Source organism: Choristoneura fumiferana, chromosome 4, assembly GCF_025370935.1.
Source record: "Choristoneura fumiferana chromosome 4, NRCan_CFum_1, whole genome shotgun sequence".
Lineage (NCBI taxonomy): Eukaryota > Metazoa > Arthropoda > Insecta > Lepidoptera > Tortricidae > Choristoneura > Choristoneura fumiferana.
This window is the reverse complement of record NC_133475.1, coordinates 1,280,022-1,300,842: the sequence shown is the minus strand read 5'-3', so window position 1 is coordinate 1,300,842 and position 20,821 is coordinate 1,280,022. Positions and strand designations below refer to the sequence as shown.

Genomic DNA, 20,821 nt, shown 5'->3' with positions numbered 1-20,821 from the left:
GCCCCCCTCGCCCTAACCCAGCGCTGCTATATTGATGACATGATACAAGCACGCCGCGCCTGTATTAAGCCGTGCACCCACGCGAGTTAGACCTTGACTTAGACAGAGGAACAAATGGAATATTGTGTTTTATTATTGACATAACAAGATAATGACAAATAAAACAGTGCAATGTTATTAATTTTATATAATCAACTGTTATAAAGCGTAATACAAGTACCTGCTTCAGGAAAACATTACAGCTAAACTAAAGTTGTCTTTTAGTAAATACTTTGATAAATAACATTTATTATTATGCTTACCATACACTAACTTGCATATCAATTTCAAAGTGGGAAATAAAGTCTTGTAAATAACAAGACCCAGTTTATATTCTAATCTAAAAATGGAGTAAGCGATACTAACAAATTGAAATAATACATTAGGTTCCAATTATAAATACTAATTCAGTGAAATATACAACATATTCAAGCCAGCATATTTACAGCATTGCATAGAAAATTACATGATAATATCTCATAAACAGTTACCTGTGTTCTAAGTAGGGTTTTGATTAAAATATCTCATTTTAATTACTTTTTAATGACCAAAACTTCATTATTTATAACAAAGTGAAGATCTAATGATAATTTGCTGTAATTAAATGCTAAGATCCCACCAATTTACTAATGTTACATTCCAATACGGATTTCATCAACTTTATAAAAAACATTTTCTTTCATGTGACAGGTATTCCGTTTGAATTCAATATAATCTATCAGTCCTCACCTGTCAGCGTTAGATGTTAATTTCTTCATGCATTAATCTTTCCTTGCTGTGTCACTCGCACCAAGAATGAGTGATGAATTCTGATGGAATCTGACACTGAAAAAGTGTGATGTTACGCGTGCTAGCCGCTCTTTGCCCTTTGAATGGATGCTTACAAGCATTGGAGGTGATTGAACCGAGCGTTGTTCCATTTCACGCAACAAAACCGAAACATACTACGCATCTTTAAAATTAAACTGAAATAAATCGAAATTTTCTCATTTGAAAATTCAACCAGATTGTGTTTTATTTCAAGTTTATTTTGGAACTGAGAATATTTCGAATTGTTTCAGTTTAATTTTAAAGGTGCGACTAGTATAGTAATAATTTTTTTATATTAGTTACCAAATATTTGCAAATTAACAAAAAAACTGTCACAAGAACACATTGATATAGACTGACCAACTTATCTGTGAATTTAAAAAGTTTTCATACCGTTCGCATAGAGTGTAACATTGCTTGGTCTGATTCACAGATAAGTTGGTCAGTCCATTAATTACACCTTATTATGCGATTTTTTTCAATGTGTTCTAGTAACAGTATTATTATCGATTTTATGCGGAAATTCAGTAATATGCGGGTACTTCATTAATCATTATGCAATTGAGCCTTGTTACTAAGTGCCGCGAAACGAGGTGGCAGTGCTTAGCGCTGTATTTATCGCAGGGGGTTGCTAGCGAGGCTGGTCAAGCTGGTTAGGGAGGGAGGTCCGCTGGCCAGGCTGAGCCGGTCGCTTTCTTCATCGGCCTGGTTGTTACGTAGCTCTTGTAGGGTGTAAACAAACTTGCTCCATTCATCGTGCCGGGGTTGGTATTCGCTCTGGAAATGATAATGGAAATGAGATTGTACTACAAGTGTATAAAACGCGTCAGCCCGAGCCGCAAGCGAGGGTCGAGAGTTAGGTCGAGAGCAAAATGGGTTTTATGATTGAATTGTGCACAGAAAAAACAGAAAAATAAGACCATCACATCGAACCCAGGTCCAGGTATGCATCTATATTTCAGTTTGTATTTTCAATTAAGGTTACGGGATGACCGTAAAAGTAAAAATTTGGAATTGAAATAAAAAATACAAAAAGATTCCATAAAACCAATCTTAATTTTATGATTGAGTTATCGTGTTCAATTCTGTTGCAAGAAAATCTGCACTATCAGGTTGATATAAGGGTCAATCACGGTCCATATTATTTAAAAAAAAAATAACAGCAACATTACAAATACGGTTACTTCCAAGCTTTTAATTTTCAAGCATAGCTATTTTTATTATACATATAGCTTATTAGGATTGGCAAGTTCTATTGATTTAGTAGTATTTGGAACCAATGTAGATAATATTTCCATGGAGTTCCATGTAATTGAATTCTGTAAAAATTACCGACGGTTACGCGAAATAAGGTAGTGAAACTGGGGGTGAGTGTTTATTAGCTGGACGGTAAAGTTACCTCTGCGAGCTCGTAGACGGATATCTTTCCGGCGTCGTCGCCCGCCGTGAGGTGCGCGCCGCTCGGCGTCCACGACACGCGGTTGAACGCGCCGCCCTCCGACTGGATCGACGCCACCGGCACCTGCGGACAAACGTGTTTAAGGACAGATACGGTTACGTCAGCTCATTAGAGCCACCCGACCAGCACCGTCTCGACTTTCGGCGTCCACTCGTTGTCGACAGGGCGTCCACGCGCGGACGGCGCGTTGATAACGAGTGGACTCGCGCGGTCCACGAATTTCCGAGTAGGGGGGGGGATGGAGAGCGCCGCATCGCGGTTGAGAGGGCAGCGAGTGGCAACCTCGCGAGTGAGGAGATCCGGTGACGCTATGGAGTGGATGTAGTGAGCGCATGCCCATACAAATCCATATGAAGAGGTTACAGTCCTTGACACTTTGAAATCTTGGCGATAATGAGGGCTATCGTTTTTTGTCTCACTAGATGGCGCACTGTTGCGTGAGGTTTTTAAGTAAGGCTTTCAAAGTCTGTTATTACGGGCGTGAAAACAAAGTTTAGATTAAAATCATATTTAATACACCTTAAAACCGTACCATAAAAATATCGAGCATGCCACAGTGTTGTATAGTCCCCGTTTTGTTCGGAAAAAAGGGAGGAAAAAGGTTTCCGAAAGACAAAACTGTCTCAAAACCCAGACATTCATAGGCCCGGAACGCATATTTGCCATAATTAGTTTCAGATATTGCAAAATATTCACAAAACTATTCTAATTATAAATAAACCCGCGTAGCTCACCCAAAAACTATGAGATTTGACATTTCGGAGACCTCACGCTACACTAGCGCCTCTAGTGGCGAGTTCATACGCGATAGCCCTCATTGGTCAATGTCTTTTTTTGTCTTATTTTTGTTGAGGCTTTGAGCACTTCCAGGTGATCATGTCAGCCTCAGTGGTGCTCGCTCATTTCCCTACACAACAAGGGAGATATCAACAAAAGTGGTATAGTAGCTTAACTGTATGGTTACGAGTACAGACGGTTGTCAGTTGTCTCGGCGTGTAGGGGCCGTACCTCTGTGTCGCGGTTGAGGTTCCAGAGGTCGAGGCGCGCGGCGTCTGCGGCCGCGAACAGCGCGGGGTGCGCGGGCGACCAGCGCACGTCCACCACGTAATCGCCGCTGTTCTCGAACGAGTACAGGGCTTTGTTCTCCTGGAAACACCAAGCCGATTGACATCACTCATTACTTCCAGGTAAGGTCTTTAATGAAAATCAGGGGAGCTACTACAAAATTCGAAGTTCGTATCGTACCATCCCTCTCACTCTCGTATTAAATATAGGCGTCAGCGGGACGGCAAGATGCGAAGTTAGAATTTTGACTTTTTTGGCGGCTTCGATTCCCGAACTCGAGTACAAGTTTTAATAAATGTATGAATGCAGTTTTTCTTGTAACTAAAATCGGTGACATGGTTCCTAAGAACAGATCTTCGCGTGTCTCACATTTTCAGACTTTCCCATACTGACCGATGTAAATGTTAAGCCGAGTTTAGACTTGCAAGAAACATCGTGCAAGTTGCATTACATTACGAGGCCGTAAAGCCAACGAGTTTCTAGTGGTCAATCGAGCGCCGCAATGTAATGGCAACTTGCACGATTTTCTTGCAAGTCTAAACTCGGCTTTACAGCGTGTAGTGTGACCGACCTTGAGGCTCCACAGCTTGACGCTCCAGTCCATGGAGGAGGTGAGGAAGAGGTGCGAGAGGTCAACGGCCCCGCCGGCCGCGTGGCACGCCACGCCCGTGACCGGCCCCGCGTGTCCCTCCACGCAGTCCGTGACGCCGGCGCGCTGCCCGTGCCGGCAGCCTGCACCGCAAACAACGTCATCTCACAAGAAACAAGGGCAGGTCCCGCTTTCAGGGCCGATTTAAGCACTTCCAGCGCCCTGGGCGAGGTTTCCACGGTGCCCCCAACTTTTGGGAAATTTCTAGAAAGTAGGTATAGGCTTCGCTCACTGAGGGAGAGGATAAAAGGGCGCCCCTTTGATCCGGCGCCCTGGGCGGTCACAAACGCCGCTACTGCCCGCTTTATAGCCAGGGGTACTACTCCACCATCCAGACTCTCGCGAGGCGCCTCCTAGAGGCTCTCGGCGCGAGTGTCGGCGAGTGGAGGCTGCAGGAGTGCTAGCCATTCACACTCGATTTATTCAGTTGTCCGCTAAGTCATCCTTTGACTCGCACCCGAAAAACCGACACAAAGCGGAGTGACAGCGAGGCGAGGGGACACGGGCGTACCGTCTTCACTCTCGCGTTTCTCGTGGAGAGTTTGGATGAGGCATACGGGTTTAACTTAAAACGCTCTGCTTCGACATGGCCAATACCGCAACCAGCTACCACTCACGAATATAGATGTGCTAGTTATGGAAGCCGTGGTGGCCTAGTGGTTTGACCTATCGCCTCTCAAACAGAGGGTCGTGGGTTCAAACCCCGGCTCGCACCTCTGAGTTTTTCGAAATTCATGTGCGGAATTACATTTGAAATTTACCACGAGCTTTGCGGTGAAGGAAAACATCGTGAGGAAACCTGCACAAACCTGCGAAGCAATTCAATGGTGCGTGTGAAGTTCCCAATCCGCACTGGGCCCGCGTGGGAACTATGGCCCAAGCCCTCTTGTTCTGAGAGGAGGCCTGTGCCCAGCAGTGGGACGTATATAGGCTGGGATGATGAGTTATGTTAGATGGTTAAATACGGCAAAAGTGGAGAATGAACAAATGTTACACCTAGTCAAGTAGTTATCTAAGTTGGTTATCTGGGTGGAGTTAAGGGTGTCGATGCTGCAACTCCAAGGTTTCCTGAGGCTGCGAGAGCACCTCCCCAGGGACTCCGAAGTCCGAAGACAAGGAGTTGTAGCATGACCTCGAACATCGGAGCGTCCTCAATGATTCTACGGGCTACTGCCACTCACCAGTATAGATGTTCCCATCCTCCCCGCCAAGCACGAAGTTGTTAACATCAGCGTGAGGGAACGCCATAGCAGTGACGGCGACAGCTTTGCTCTGCCGGTGCTGCAGCTCCAAGGTCTCCTGGGGCTGGGAGAGCATGTCCAGCGACCAGGAGCACATGCGCCCGTCAGATGACACCGAGATGAGGTTGTGAGCGTTCTGGCTACCGACTACCGACAGGCAGTATACTGGATGCTGGGGACACACGTTTATGTAAAAGGCGAAATTTTTCAACTTAAATTTTCATTTGTATTTTCATATTTTTTTAGTTTAATTGTGTGTGATTGTGTAAATTTTATTGTATTTGTGTGTCTTCTGTATTAGCCTTCTGAACGCCACAGTCATCCAAAGAAGTCAAAAACAATTTTTCAGAAAATCGCTCCGATTTTCACCTGTCTTCCTCCTATCTTCTTTCTTTCTTTCTTTTAAAAGGGTATTTTATTTTTTTATTATATTGTCTCAAATAAACAGAATATAATATTTTTAAATAAACTATTTTTATTATTCGACTAGATGGCAAACGAGCAAGTGGGTCTCCTGATGGTAAGAGATCACCACCACCCATAAACATCTGCAATACCAGGGTTGCTAACCTAGAGGCCAGTAATTTCACCGGCTGTCTTACTCCCACGCCGAAACACAACAGTGCAAGCACTGCTGCTTCACGGCAGGATTAGCGAGCAAGATGGTGGTAGCAATCCGGGCGGACCTTGCACCAGGTCCTATCACCTGCAAAACCTATCCTAAACTGTCTCCTAAACTGCATGACAGTTTGTTGGTAGAAAAAATTAGCTCTCTAAAACAGGGTTTCTCAAACTTATGGCTCCACGTACCCCTGTTAAAGTTTCTAGACAACAGCGAACCCCTACCTCCCCTCCCCCCCCCGAAAAATAGTAATAAAATTGGCTGTTGGAGAAACTAAGTTTATTTTTATTTCAATCATCATCATAATATAATGTATATTATTTATTTCAATAAAAGGTAACAAATATACTTAGGTAAGAATCATCTTGCCAACGAAAATACAAACTGAAACAAACAACAACAAATAACAAACCAATGAGTAACAAATTTGGAGTTGAAATAAAAATTACAAAAAGACTCCAAAAACCAATCTTAATCATCTTGCCAGTCTTGTAGCCGCCATTACGTAAACCTTGTCGCGAACCCCCTACCGTCGAATAGCGAACCCCACTTTGAGAAACCCTGCTCTGGGTGCACCGAAGACACATTACCTCCACGCTCTCGGAGTCATGCATCGCTAGATGGCACTAGTGTCGAGTGGCCCGTTTGGCGTTACAGTCTTGCTTGCGATTGGTTCGTTTAGTTATTCAACCAATCACAAACGTGGCACACATGTCAAAGTTGGTTGGTCACAGAAGCCCTCATTGTTTTCTAGTTACCGTATGAGCGAGCGAAGAGAGAGGTGTCCGCTGTACGGGTGTACGTTTTGGCACGCGGTTGTCCCACAGTACGATTTGACCCGAATATGTGCCTCCGAGTATCAGGTTGGGATGGAACCTGCTCAAGGAAAACATGACATTTAGATATTATTACTAGGTTAATTACTAAAATGAAAAAAAAAAAATAGGTTGACTATAGGCGGCCTTGCCGCCTAAAAGCTTATTAAAGCTAAATCGGTACTTAATTTCGCTTTAGTTTCAAGCACTTGTACAGAAAATACCGGTACTAAAGCGGTATACACCAGTAATAAAGTGGTATATACTAATAATAAACTGGTGTATACCGGTCTTAAAGCGGTATACACCAGTAATAAAGTGGTATATACTAATATTAAACTGGTGTATACCGGTCTTAAAGCGGTATACACCAGTACTAACGCGGTATATACCGGTATTTTCGGTACCTATCGGATTTAAGCCCTGTGAATTTGTAAACTAACTAAACTAAGCTAGCTACTGAAATTAGGCCACATTAGGCTCTCAAGCAGAGGGTCGTGGATTCGAACTCGAGCTCGACCTCTGAATTTTTCGGAATTTATGTGCGAAATTACATTGAAATTTATCATGGAGCTTTACTGTGAAAGAAAACATCGTTAGTTTCAAGTTCCCTATCCGCACTGGGCCCGCGTGGGGATTTAACTACGGCTCAAGTTCTCTCATCATCACAGGAGGAGACCAGTTCCCAGCAATGGGCAGGCCGAGATGACCAGCACTGACCTAGCGAAGGTAGCGCTCATGACAGGCGACTGGCAATGGAACACGTCCTCCGGCGTGGTCTTCTTAAACTTGGTGTTCCAGACCAGACAGACGCCGTCGGGGTCGTGCGGCGCGTCGTCGCTGTTGTGGTAGGACGCCAGCAGCAGCTCCGGGTGCGCCGAGGACCAGTCCAGGCAGGTCACGCAGCGGCCGCGGGACCAGCGCTCGTCGTAGAACGTCCGGACGAGGGACAGCCGGGCGTCGGATTTGTCGTCCCTGAAGGCAAACGTGTTATTCAGGATCGTTTGATTGTTACGCTTACTGTGGCGCGTAGAGAACATTTTCGTTAGGCGACGCAGGTATTGCTTTGCCAAAGTTTAGTTACTAAAATTTTTCTTTCTCTCTTTTAATATTCCAGTCAGAAAATCATTGTGACTATTTATGGGTGGTTTTGCGAGCGTTTCAACCGCTATCAGAGGCATTCTTGGGAAGGTGAGTTTCGGATATGAGTGGAGTCCAAATTATGCTCCATTATGATTGTCTTCACTTCCTCCAGCCTTGATTGGAGTCCATTTATATTCCACGTTGCAATTTTTAGATTAATTGGATAGCTTTTGTATGATTGTAGTCATCAAATTCAGCAGGGTACTGATTTGTTGTAGTAATAGGTCGGTTTTTTGTGCCGAAAGAAATGAGAGACCGTAAGCAAGAAATTTTAATGAATTGTAATTGTACCGCATGCACCACACCATATCGTTTTATAAAATCCTTCCATTCTACCTGTGCCCTTAGTGTAAGTTTTCGGTTACAATACACGCCTCGATCGCGTTAAAATCCCAATTTGTATGGAAACACGAACATCGCAAACGTTCCGCTAGAGGCGCTGTTCGTGTTTCCATACAAATTGAGATTTGAACGCGAAGGCGATCGAGACGTATATTGTAACCGAAAACTTACACTAAGGGCACTGACTCATTTCTTCAGTATAAGCAACAGAAAACTGGCCCTATACTACGAAATGCCAATTTCCAAATTCGTATCTTGCCGTCCCGCTGACGCTAATTTTATTTGACACGCGTGTGAGAGGGACGGTACGACACGAACTTCGATTTACGAATTTCGTAGTAGCCGCTCTGATTAGCTCGTAGAACTATCCCTATGGACTCACAGAGCATTCTCGCTGTCCCCGCCGCCGGTGTAGTCCGTGTAGATGTCGACAGACTCCCCCAGAGCCCGCTCGATGACGCGGCCCGCCTTCGTGACGAACCGCTGGAACTCGGCCGACAGCATTATCGTGTGCTTCTCGTCTGCGCTCAGCTCCCGTACTTAAACATGCATTGGAGCAGTCGAGTAACAATAATTAAAATTGGGAAAGCTAAGACTACGGAATGCAAAGAGCCTGTCTAGATCTAGATGAGGCGTTATGCGCGCGAGCTCACTTGCGCGTAAAACGCGTGCAATGAGCGGGACTCTCGACTCGCTCGTTTTACGCGCGCGCCGCGCGAGTTGAGATACTCAGTACCTATTCGGAGCCATTGTTGCATCCAGTACTACGTACGTGTCCGTGGCGAGTGAACGTATTGTTGGTTTGAAATGGAGCCTATCCGAGGCCATGTTTATAGCTGGCAGGGAATCCTAAAACAAACGAAGCGTAATCTAGCAGCTAGTTTTCGCTACTCACCTTTCTTCTCCTTCTCTTCCTCCTTCTTCTCGGGCGGCGCGGCCGTCACGGCGGGCTGGACCTCCTTGACGGTTGGCAGTCCGTGCGGCAGGATGCCCGGCGGGAGTTTCCCGTGGAACGCATCGTCATCTTCGCCTTGCCGCGCAGCGTCGCCGTCGAATGTAAGCACTGGACGGTGAATAAGAATGGCCCTTGCCGGGTGGGGAGTGCGTGCGTCGGCTGATTTATGCTTGCCACTTGGCTTGGTTGCTAGATTGGTTGGTCAACTGATCGGGTCTTAGCCACGACGAAGTTAGAGTAACGGACTTGTTAATATGGGGCCCTGGTATTGTACCGAATTAATAAAAAGGATTTTTTTTCGAGTGGAAAATATTAATAAATCAGCCGTTTTTTTAAATCATAATTTCATGAAGTTTTAGATGAGTTTCAATTCTGAAAAAAATTGTCTTTTTCTTTAATAGATTTTCGAATGATTCGTTATTGTCAGTGAGGTGATTCTAACTTTAAAAGATAGTTTTTGTCAAACTCCATGAAATTATATCTTGTTTAGTGTATGAAATGTAATTAATGAGTCTACTTGTGATGCTACGGTGTACTAACGACTACTCTCAAAGTGTTATAGAAATATGTGAGCAATACCTTCTCTTTAGATCTAAAGTAGCTCAAAACCGAAATTTTAAAAATTGATAATTATAGGGTTATTTCAAGTAACAGCAAACTTTGGTCAAACATATCCTTACTATAAATAACCATAATAATGAAACTGAGTGCAATTCTTTCCTTTTTTCATCAATACACAAACAATTATTCTAAGTTTATTAATGTGGGACGGACATGAGATAAGGCTTTTTTCCCCTTAGGACTATAAAGAAGCGAGAAGGTAAACTTGTTTGCTTTCATATTGCTATACACAACACGTGACCTAGAAAAATAAAGGTTCCATAATTTTCGATCAGTTTTAAGTCTCGACTCAATACTTGACTTGATAACTACCTTAGGTAGGTACAATTGTTTTTAATTTGAACCTTATTATTTTAAGATCACGACACGCATTGGCTAGTCCATGAATCTAATGAATTAAACTAAACTGAATGCTTTCTGAATACTAATGAAATGAGCGTTAGCACAAAAAAAACGACGAACAATTTTTTTTTAATTTTGTCCGTAGTTTGCATGATAGTATACCAGCAGAGCATTCGCGCACTGATTATACTTTTAGAGATCATTGTCTTTGTCTCTTTCTGTCGGGAGTACTCTGATTGGTATTCTTGTTTTCAGGTAGTATTGATACATCTGAGCATTTTACCGAGCACTTGGAACATCTTTTAATGACACTTTGTAGCCAAATCGCATTAATATTATAAATGTGAAAGTTTGTAAATCTGTTTGTTTGTTTGTTACTTTTTCACGTCTAAACCACTGAACCGGTTTAAGTGAAATTCAGTATACAGGGCAAGGACCTAGGATGGGTTTTACCCGAGAAAATTGCATAGTTCCCAAAGGGATTCTACGTGGACGGAGTCGCGGGAAACAGTTAGTATTACAAAGGAGCATTTAGACGCCAATTCATTATCCCAGTGATCGGATATTCGGTTGGATAATAAATAAGCTAGTATGGTAGTACGGTATGGTATTCATCACGTTTTTAGAAATTTCTATTCCTTTTCGATTATAATCAATATCAAAATGGGCCATAGACATTCGGTGTCTATTGCCAATATCCGTGGGTTTATGTGACAAGCAGTTGGTGCTAGAATCACGAGGTCCGTTTATCAACTTTAACATGTGCATCACGTTTGTGATTGGTTGAACAGCTAAATGAGCCAATCGCAAGCAAGATTGTAACGTCAAACGGATCACGATACTAACGCCATCTAGCGATGTTTCGCCTGTCAAAAAACCTTCGTTAGAGTACAATCAAAGTCGAAATATCTTTATTCAATTTAAGCTATAACAAGCACTTATGAATGTCAAAAAAAATCTACCACCGGTTCGGAAAAACCTCTGTTGAGAAGAATCCAGCAAGAAACTCAATTAGGTATAAATTTTAAAACAGATTTACAATAATATTAAATGATATCTATACATCAGAAGTATTTAACACAACTTTATTTTTAACACAGTATATTCGCTATTTGAAGTAAGGGATCGCCAATGCGGATCGGAATTATTTCCAAATATCCCTGTCCATAATAATTATTATCATTAATTTTATAAAACGCCTTTGTCTTCTTGGCAGTTAATTTGAATTTTGTATCCGTTTTATTGGTATTTTTATGGAATTTTATTATAAAAACGTATGCAATTTCCCAGAAACAACTTTTTGATTTTAGCCAGTCTGTAAGAATATTCGCTGCAATTTAGAATATTTGCTGAGAGTTGTTCGTTCGAATGGCTCAGGTGTATCACTACCATTAAATAATATCAAATCATGAGGTCAGAGCTGTCCTACAAACGTTTATGACGTAGATTATACGATACAGTAATTCGTAAAGCAATTTTGTTTTCATCGAAAGGAATTAGTTATAATAAGAAACAAGTAGGTTCCTTTATGGTAAAAATAAGCATAAGGAATTTATATAGGAACTACGATGTTTTACATACACTAAAAAAAAACACTTAGGTCATATCCAAGTGTTACTCATATGTCCTGGAGTTACACTATACATCAAAAATATTTGAAGCGCACTTGAACAAAGAAACATCGAATTAAAAGAAATAGGTGCGTATCTAGTCGCATAATTCTTGAAAGTCATGATTGTTTATTGTTTGTTTGTTGTTGTTTGGTCATGTATGCGTTGTTAAGTAATGTTTGTCATAGTTTTTCCCGACGAAACCGTAAACCGTTTGTCAAACTTAGAACATAAAATAAGAAAGAAGTCTATCGATTAGATTTGTTTTTTGTTTGTTAATAAATTCAGAGAACAAAGAGTTATGGTTATTAAGATTGGTTTTTGGAGTATTTTTTATTTTCCTTTCAACTCCAAATTTTGTTACTTTTGCGGTCATCCCGTCAAAGGTCCAGTGGTAGTGTAGAGGTATAGCACGCAGCACAGAATGTTGAGGACCTGGGTTCGATTCCCGGCGCTGGTCTCTTTTTCTGGTTTTTCTGTGCATCTATGTTTCAGTTTGTATTTTCGATATAGTTATGGTTATGACAAACAAAACATTTTGACAAACATTTCATTTATGACTATCAACAATTAAGCGTGCCCATACGGAACCTTAAGTAAACATTAATAATCTTGCTTACAAATCACTGTAATTATAATCTGACGGTAGATTCCAGTCTGTTTATTAAAATAAACGTCAAACAAAAATATATTTTTTCAATTAAAATTAAATTGGTAACACTTATGAAAGAGTCTTGAGAAACAAACTAGAAACTAACACTTTGAACTATAATTTGCAAAGGCTAATCGAAAGCAGGCAGGATACTAGCTATATTTCTATATTTTACTCAATCTAATACCTAAGCGTCGAACATAACACAGTTCAAGTGCAGAAAATCTGGATCATGTGCAACAGAACACGAACTGTATTAAAAAGCAACACGGTGACAGCTCAGAATAAACTAGAAATGCGCAAAACATACTTCCCGAGCTCTCCACTAGAGAGGTACATGGTCTTATATAATAAAAAAAACATAAATAAAATCATATGTGACTAGATACACAATGACATATGTCATGCAATCACAGAAAGTCTTCCGTTACATGCAAAATACATTTATCTGGTCATTTAAAATATTGGTCAAAATAAAAACAAGGTCTATTAACATTAAAAATCGACCTTGTCGAATTGCATGCATACAGGATGTTTTCATTTTAAAAGTATTTAAATTAAAATAAAAGCCAAAACGAAGTCCTCAAAAAGCCACCTGTATCGTATGCCAAAATATATCCAGTATACAACCTATATTAATTAAATAACAGCTATGTGCCAAGTTAAATGTATTTGTTAGCAACTATAGTCATAAATAGCGTTAAATATATAGATACGATGTAGGTTACAACACAAACATGCTAGTGTGACAGCGTAGGCTCTACCAAGGGCTAGTTAGTTTCACAGAACTTCTTATGATCCGAGTTGAAACCTACCTGTGAACTCGTCCTCCCACTCTAAACCCGGGTTTAGATTGTACTCATCTTGAAAGGGGAGGAAAAACAAAAAAAATGTCAGTATCTTTCGACCATTATAAAAAAAACAATTTAATATAGAATTAGCAACAGTGCTTTAATTTACAGCATGAGGACTGTTAGACCTGTGCGGGGTTAGTCGGCTGGACAGCGTGAGATGATACTGCGCCCCATACTACCACCATACGAGAGATACACATATACTGTATGCGGCCGTGATATATACTGTGCCCGGCGGGCACGTGGAGAACTCTGGAAGGCCACAATTCGACATGAAGTACATCCGGTGTTCGAAACGTCACTCGACACCCGCCCTTTCACCACTTCAGATTCCTTGATAAACGTAAAACAAAGTACTATCTTGTGCATCAAAATTAAATAAACATCGCGTTTATCGAGCAATCTGTAGTAACTTCACCTAAACCATGTTAGTAGGAAATAACTAGAAGCGTGAAGACTCTATTTACAATAAACTAATCGAGATGAAAAACTATTAAGTAAATTTCAACCGACACCAAGTTATTCGACAGAGGTAAGGGTTAAAAGTTAACTGCAAACGAGAGGAATAATGACTTACCGTAGTAGTCGGTTGCGTGTGCTAGAACGAGACAAAAATAAAAACAATTCGTCAGTCAGTACGGCGTGTTGCTGAACGCAAGTATGTGAATAAGAATTGCAATTTCCCAAAAATATTTACATAAATATTAACCAATTTTTGCGTGATGAGGATGATTATACACAATGGTATAATTACGGCCAGCTAAAAAAAATATTTTTACGGTATGAAACAAACCAGCTCTTAGTAAACCGTTTATTTAGTATGCTTCTGTTTTTTTGTAGGTAGCCGTAAGTATTGATTTGTGTTCATTAATTTGTTAATTTCATGTTATGGACCCATGCAGTGAGACGTGCGCAGTGACACATGTTTTTGATCCCAAGTTTAAACCATCAAAACAAATTATCATTTCATAAAACCATGCAAATACGTAATGCAGCCAAAAAATCAAAATTTTTATTCTTATTAATTTTTATGGCGCATTATAAAATGAAATAAATTATCTAAAGTATCATTCTTGTTTTGAATATAAATAATAAAATAACGCATTTTCTTTCCATAAACATTATTGCTCTAAACAAGGCCCTGTTTATTATTTCATAATATGACTTATCACCTCAATCACCAACATTCAAATTTTAAAAACTTTTTTTTGTAGCACCCTCTGTATTAATAAACTAGCTCAAATGTTGAAGGAAAATAGGCGTTCATTAGCATTATTAAAGTTCATTTTACCTTTGCGGGGCCGCCACCAGTCCTCCATGTACCCTGCAAGCGGTGACGCATTGGAAGAGCCTTGTTTTATGGTAGCACGAACACAAACATTGCACCAGACACTCATACAGTATTTACTTTTGTACCCCATTCGGGGAAAAAGATAGTGGGATTTTTAAGCCGAGTATAATATAAATAAATTATGAATGACATCTGCTGTCTGAGACTGTCATGAACGGGGTTCGGAGTTTATGCAACGCGGTACAGTACGATTAGGTACTTGGAGTTAACACTTGACAGATGGGCGTGCCTTCAGTCAATTTTCAACTTTGAGATCATACAAATAAAATAGTTTTTACATAATCTGTAAACGTGGGTGGGTGGTATACTAAAAATGGCTTTATTTGTATGACGTCAAAGTTGAAAATTGACTGAAGGCACGCCTATCTGTCAAGTGTTAACTCCAAGTAATCGTACTGTAAGATGAAAGACAAATAAATATATTATATATTATATTTTTATTTCTATTATTTCAAAAAATTTGAATTTGTGCACGTGTTTACTAAGAGTGATGGAGTTCAAAAATATCAATAAAAAAAAAAATAATCATTCTAAACGTGTCGAACCTGATTTATTAATTATTATCTCTAACTGACAGCATCGCTCATCCCCACCCCGTACCACGAAACGCAGTACGACGTAGAAACGATACAGAAATGCATGGCAAGCGATACGTATCGTTTTGTTTCGACGCTAACATAGTAGTGTGTCATTCATTGTCCGTATTCGCCTGTCCTAAAAACATACTTTAACAGGACGAAGATTGAATTGATAAATATATTTTTTAAGTCACTTAATAAGTAACTTTATTTCAATTTAATGGTATTCTAAGGGCCTTAAAAGCATTGTGTTAGAACGCCTTTGGTGACAGCTCAGACAGCACAAGAAAACAGGAATGAGCGAAAAGTAAATACCGACGAACTACAGATGTCATTTTGGTTATGGAAGAGGCGACATTTGCAAATATTAAGTCTAGGGAATAATTGAGGAATTAATGTTGTTATTATACAAGATTAGATAAAACACACTTGCAAGATTTTTCAATGGTTTTTTTAAGTAAGTATTTAAAATTATATGATGCACTAATAATCTTTTATACTTTCGATACAAACGCCTAAAAATAACGTGTAAGAAAATGTGCATTTAGCTATGCACAATGCGACGAGATAGCACCTACAAAAATGTCTTGCAGATGTGTTAAAGTGTTAATAAAAACAAAGAAAATAATCACACATCTAATATCAGTACACACAAAACGGTTAAAGATTTAAAGCCAGTTTAGACATGCAAGAAAATTCCTGCAAGTTGCAATACATTGCGAGGCCGTAAAGCTTACGAGTTTGAAGTGATCAGTCGAGCGCCGCATTGTATGCAACTTGTAAGATTTTTCTTGCAAGTTTAAAATGGCCTTTATAAGTTAGAATATTTGCAAATGGTCCGGTTAATACCAACATCCGGACATCACAGTAAAAAAATCAGTTAGGCCAACAAAAACAATGAAGTTTTGTAAAACAAATCGTCAAAAAAGTAAAGAAAAAACAAAACAAAATCACAAGTTATTGAATCTTAATAATATTACTAAACCATACACCTTAATCTCAGTCTTCCCCATATAAAAAACGCAAATAAATACCTAATTGTTTGAAATTTTTCAAGTTTTAACAAATTGGAATATTAACAACCAAATTACTCCAAATTACAAAAGTAAAACTAATCAACTATCAACAATTACTTTGCTCACCCGTGACCTTACGATATCTACATGTATGCAGCGAATGTGTGTTCATGCAGCTCCTCAGCCTTCACATAATAACACATACACATCATACAAACCCAACTATTACCACCACTACACTACGCCGACGTGTTTCGAACTCAACCAGAGTTCACCTTCAGAGCAACACAACCGCTCACCATGCTGCTATCAGATGTTAGACTAGTATGGTAAACGGTTGCTGCCTGAAGATGAACTCTGGTCGAGTTCGAAACGTGTCAGCATAGTGTGGTGGTGGTGACAGTAAGGTTTGTCTGTGTCTTGTGTTCGTATACCGTGGAGGCGGAGGAGCTGCATAGACGTAGCTGTGGTAAGGTCACCGGTGAACCAAATATTTGTATGTTACATAGTTTTTTTGATATGAACCCCCACAAAGTAACGCCTAGTTCAAATATAGTGTAACTAGTAGTACAAAAGGTTCGTGAAACTTACCATCTCTGATCTCGGTGATGCCCGAAGTAGTGGTTTGGGTCTGCTTCGCGTACGTCACGTTTTCCTTCGGGGGTATGTCAGTTGACTGCACGGATATTATCTGCAGTTGGGTCGACTTCTTCAGGGATCTGTGTGGAAACTATTGGTTAGTCTACCCTTTGCCATGCTTAGGCAGTTGTCTCACCGCCGGCGAGGAAACGATTGGCTATCGACTATTTTCTCGCTCAAGAAACGAACAAAAGATATAAGATCCTGAGTGAGTAAAAGAGACACATATATTAATAGTTGATCGCTGGCGGTTCACACTGCCGGCGAGAACTCGCTCTTACATCATTTGTCGCAGCGACAAGAGCTAAGACTCGCTGAGCTATAAAACTAGCTCAGCGATACTCGCTCAGCGCTGTTAGCTTGGCGGCCGCCCGGCTCGAGCGAGTAGAGCGAGTAATCGCCCGTCGTGCTCGAACACTCGCTTTTCACTGCTCGCCAACTCGTTTCTAGTTACTCGCTCTGCTCGCTTCTCGCTCATCGTCGGCGGTGGGACAAGTGCCTTAAGGTGAATACGGTAGTGTTATAAAAGTCTAATCAGTCAGTTAATTAAATTATGAGAATATATTGGACACACATTTTTTTTTGTGAATTATATAAAAATCGGGTCTTCTCGTCATGAGTCTGCAGCAAGCATAATGTATCCAGTAGTTTTGCTCGGTTTTTGTTTTGTTAAATCGTGTTTTTTAAAGGAGATACACTTTAAATAAGCTTGAAAAGTATAACGTAAAATATATAAATAAATAGAGAAAACAAAAACTAAGCATGCACGTCTGGCAACCCTGTACCAGTGATGGGCGAAGTACGGCCCGCGGGCTAACTTCGGCCTGCCAAGGGATTTGATCCGGCCTGCTGACGTTCCTTCTAAACGAATAGTAATATGGCCCGCGAAATTGTGGCCCTCCTCTAAAATATCTGTAAAATTCCCCCCCCCTGGAAAGTTTACCAGGGTGTCCACTACAAATCCTAAAAAAAATCCCTGACTTTTCCTGACCACATTGAGCCTTTCCTGACTTTTCCCAGACTTTCCAGAAAGTGGACACCCCGTTTCCCCACCACTGGGCCGTACTGACCCGTGGGGCGGCGCGCTGCGGTCGGCGTGCGGCAGGCTGGCGTCGGGCGACGCGGTCTGCGGCGGCGACAGCGACTGCATGGACGACAGCGACGATAGCACGTCCTTCACCGGCGCCACGCCCAGCGACGACAGCATCTCGTCCAGGTCGCGCCGGCTGTCGAGGCTCGACGTCGTCGACGCTCGGGCCTAACCACAATAAATAAATATATGATTGACTAACAATAACCTAACCACCAACTAGAAAGAAACTCTTAAAAAATAGGACTTCAGAGCTTAACACGTTCGGCTCAGACAACTCAAACTAGAAAGGGAATGGGAACTAAAAAGTCACAGACGTTGTGTGTTATACTTTAGTTTAGACAAAAAAGAAAAAATGTTTTTCATCTAAAGTCTAAAATCTTTCTAGCACTAAGACTAAACTAAACCGCAGACAGACAGACAGACGCATGAACTGATACGCTGAGACTACAAGAACTCCTTGTTAGGACTATGGAGCCAAATACAAGCATATAATAAGCTATAAGTATCAAATTAATATACCAGTGCCTCCTCAGCATCTTTTTGCTCCTTCTCTCTGCGGCGGCGGTCCTTCTCGTCGCGGAGGGCCTGCAACTTGGCTTTCTTCCGCTCGAGCTCCGCCTTGCGATCCGACATGCTTGACATCTTGGTTGGTGCTGGAAATTAAAAAAAACCTTACATTAGAAATCAAGTTTTTTGTATGGGAGCCCCCCTTAAACATTTATTTTATTTTAATTTAAAAGTGATTTGATTATACAACTAAAGATTCTGTGAATATTTAAAGCGTCTACCTGTTGCCGTTATTAATATAAAGCATAAAACGGCAAAACAATCATGTTTGTAGTATGGAAGCCCACATAAATACTTATTTTATTCTGTTTTTAGTATTTGTTGTTATAGCGGCCACAGTAATACATAATCTGTGAAAATTTCAACTGTCTAACTATTACGACTCAAGAGACAGAGCCTTGTGACAGTTACATTTTTTTTTGATCTCCCGGGCTATTGTACGTAATGTCAGCCCAATACCCTGCATACGCGTCCAAAGCACCCTGCTATATTCCAGTGGTGGAGGTTGTATTAGTTTAATGTTTTTTTTATTAAGTCTCATAGTTCAGATGAAATGATAATATTCTAGTCACCAGCTGGTGTTGTGTTCCAAAGGTATTTTTCACATTGGCTTTGGCCTTATGAATACTTCTCAAATTACCCCATGGGCCCATGATTGAAATCCATACCAACAGTAATAATATTAATCATCCACATCCACATACCCAAACCTGACGGCAAAGGCCTCTCCCTGCAGTCTACAGTCCCTCCAGCATGCACCCATAATAATAATAATAAATATCATGGGACACTTCACACCAACTGACCTAGTCCCAAACTAAGCAAAGCTTGTACTATGGATACTAGGCAACGGATAAACATACTTAAATACATATTGAACATCCAAGACCCGAGAACAAACATTCATATTATTCATACAAATATCTGCACTGGCCGGGAATCGAACCTGGAACCTCAAGCTTTGTAGTCAGGTTCACTAACCACTTGACCACCCAGTCGTCCAAATGTTTTGCCACTGTAGTAATTTTGTCTTCCCCACAACAAAAATTATTCTATTCCCTTTTGCATGTCTTGGATACAATTTCTAGTTTCTTCAGATGTATTATATTGTAGAACTCTTTAATGTGCAATGCTATGGGGTTTGGATGCTGTAGACAGGATTGAAATAACGGACTCCTACTGTAGATTGTTGCTAGTATACAAACATCAAAAAGTTCCATTTAATCTTTACTGGTGGTCTTTCTTTATTAATTTCTTTGAATGACTAGTATTTCCATGCATTACTTAATCTTCAATAAATTTTTTTAGTTGTCAAATAATGGGTAGAGAATTCTGATTCATATTTTATTATACTGTTCTTCTTCTTCTTAAAAGGGTAATTACATTATTAGTTGTCAAGATCAATTTTATTGCTTGTTACTTCAATTGCGTGTTCTTAGTTTATTGTTTATTCTGATAAAAGTCACAAAACAATCCTCAGAGACCTCTTTTAACTAAAGCAACTTCAGGGAAACTAGGACGGATGGCAACCCTGAGTAAGTGGTACATCAAGATGAGGAATAGAATACATAACAATACCAAGGTAGGTCTGGTTCAAGTGGTAAGTTTTGGTCTGTCTATACTGAACTGAAGACTGAAAATATATAATCTGTATCTGTTGTTTTTATTAGCGGCGACCAGCTTTTCAAAATATCAATACATCTTGACAGCTCCCTCCTCTGATGTCACCAAACCTGCGTAACTTACACGGCACAATGATTCATTAGAAGCTTATATGAAGAAGACAATATGTTCGTTACCTTATAAGTAATCCTTAATTTAGACGTTGCACACCATCTTAAGCTAATTTTAATGCACAAAATGCCAACAAAACGTGGCACAAAAAACTATAACGGGGAATCAAACAAATGCGAGAAACACCTCTTTACTATTTCAAAAGTTTGAATATGTAACTGAATTAGTCAAATTAACTAGCTTTCTTTTGAAATTACTAGTTTTCTTTGTATTATTTAGATAATAATAGATATAACTAAATGAAAAATCCAAAAATCAATCGGTCGCCTTCAACAACTAACTTCAACTTTTCATTTCAGATTGGGTGGGGAAAATACTAAATGTTTCTATTGGTGTAATAGTTTTACCCCATCTAATTTCCGAAACGAAACATTAAAAGTTCCGGTATTTCCTGGAAGTTTTATTTATATATGAGATATCTAATTTCAGTTATGGTTTTAGTTAGATTACCGCTGTTATTATATTTAAAAGCGTTTTATTTAGATTAATACAAAACACAAATTACCCTTGTTATTGTTTTTTTACTTTTATAGCAGCACTGTAAAAAGTTTTACGTTCCGAAAC

The 20,821-nt window shown here is 40.2% G+C and overlaps 1 protein-coding gene across 16 annotated transcripts; it reads right to left on the bottom strand.

Annotated features, from left to right (window-relative positions):
- Positions 1-172: 172 nt before the first annotated feature.
- sw (cytoplasmic dynein 1 intermediate chain short wing) lies at positions 173-20,568 on the bottom strand. 16 transcript variants are annotated; one of them, XM_074086462.1, is made up of 16 exons: positions 20,263-20,568; positions 18,416-18,549; positions 17,874-18,061; positions 16,756-16,883; positions 14,511-14,570; positions 13,797-13,817; positions 13,181-13,228; positions 9,081-9,248; positions 8,568-8,724; positions 7,421-7,675; positions 6,644-6,761; positions 5,204-5,435; positions 3,945-4,105; positions 3,317-3,454; positions 2,249-2,371; positions 173-1,626 (listed from the first exon to the last, which is right to left on the bottom strand). In XM_074086462.1, the coding sequence occupies exons 2-16, from the start codon at positions 18,536-18,538 to the stop codon at positions 1,465-1,467; spliced, it is 2,082 nt and encodes a 693-aa protein (XP_073942563.1). In that variant the 5' UTR covers positions 18,539-18,549; positions 20,263-20,568; the 3' UTR covers positions 173-1,464. The 16 variants fall into 16 exon arrangements, with proteins under 16 accessions (XP_073942563.1, XP_073942567.1, XP_073942565.1 ...); XM_074086466.1 differs by having other exon boundaries at positions 9,081-9,215; XM_074086464.1 differs by having other exon boundaries at positions 14,511-14,543.
- Between the last annotated feature and the right edge of the window lie 253 nt (positions 20,569-20,821).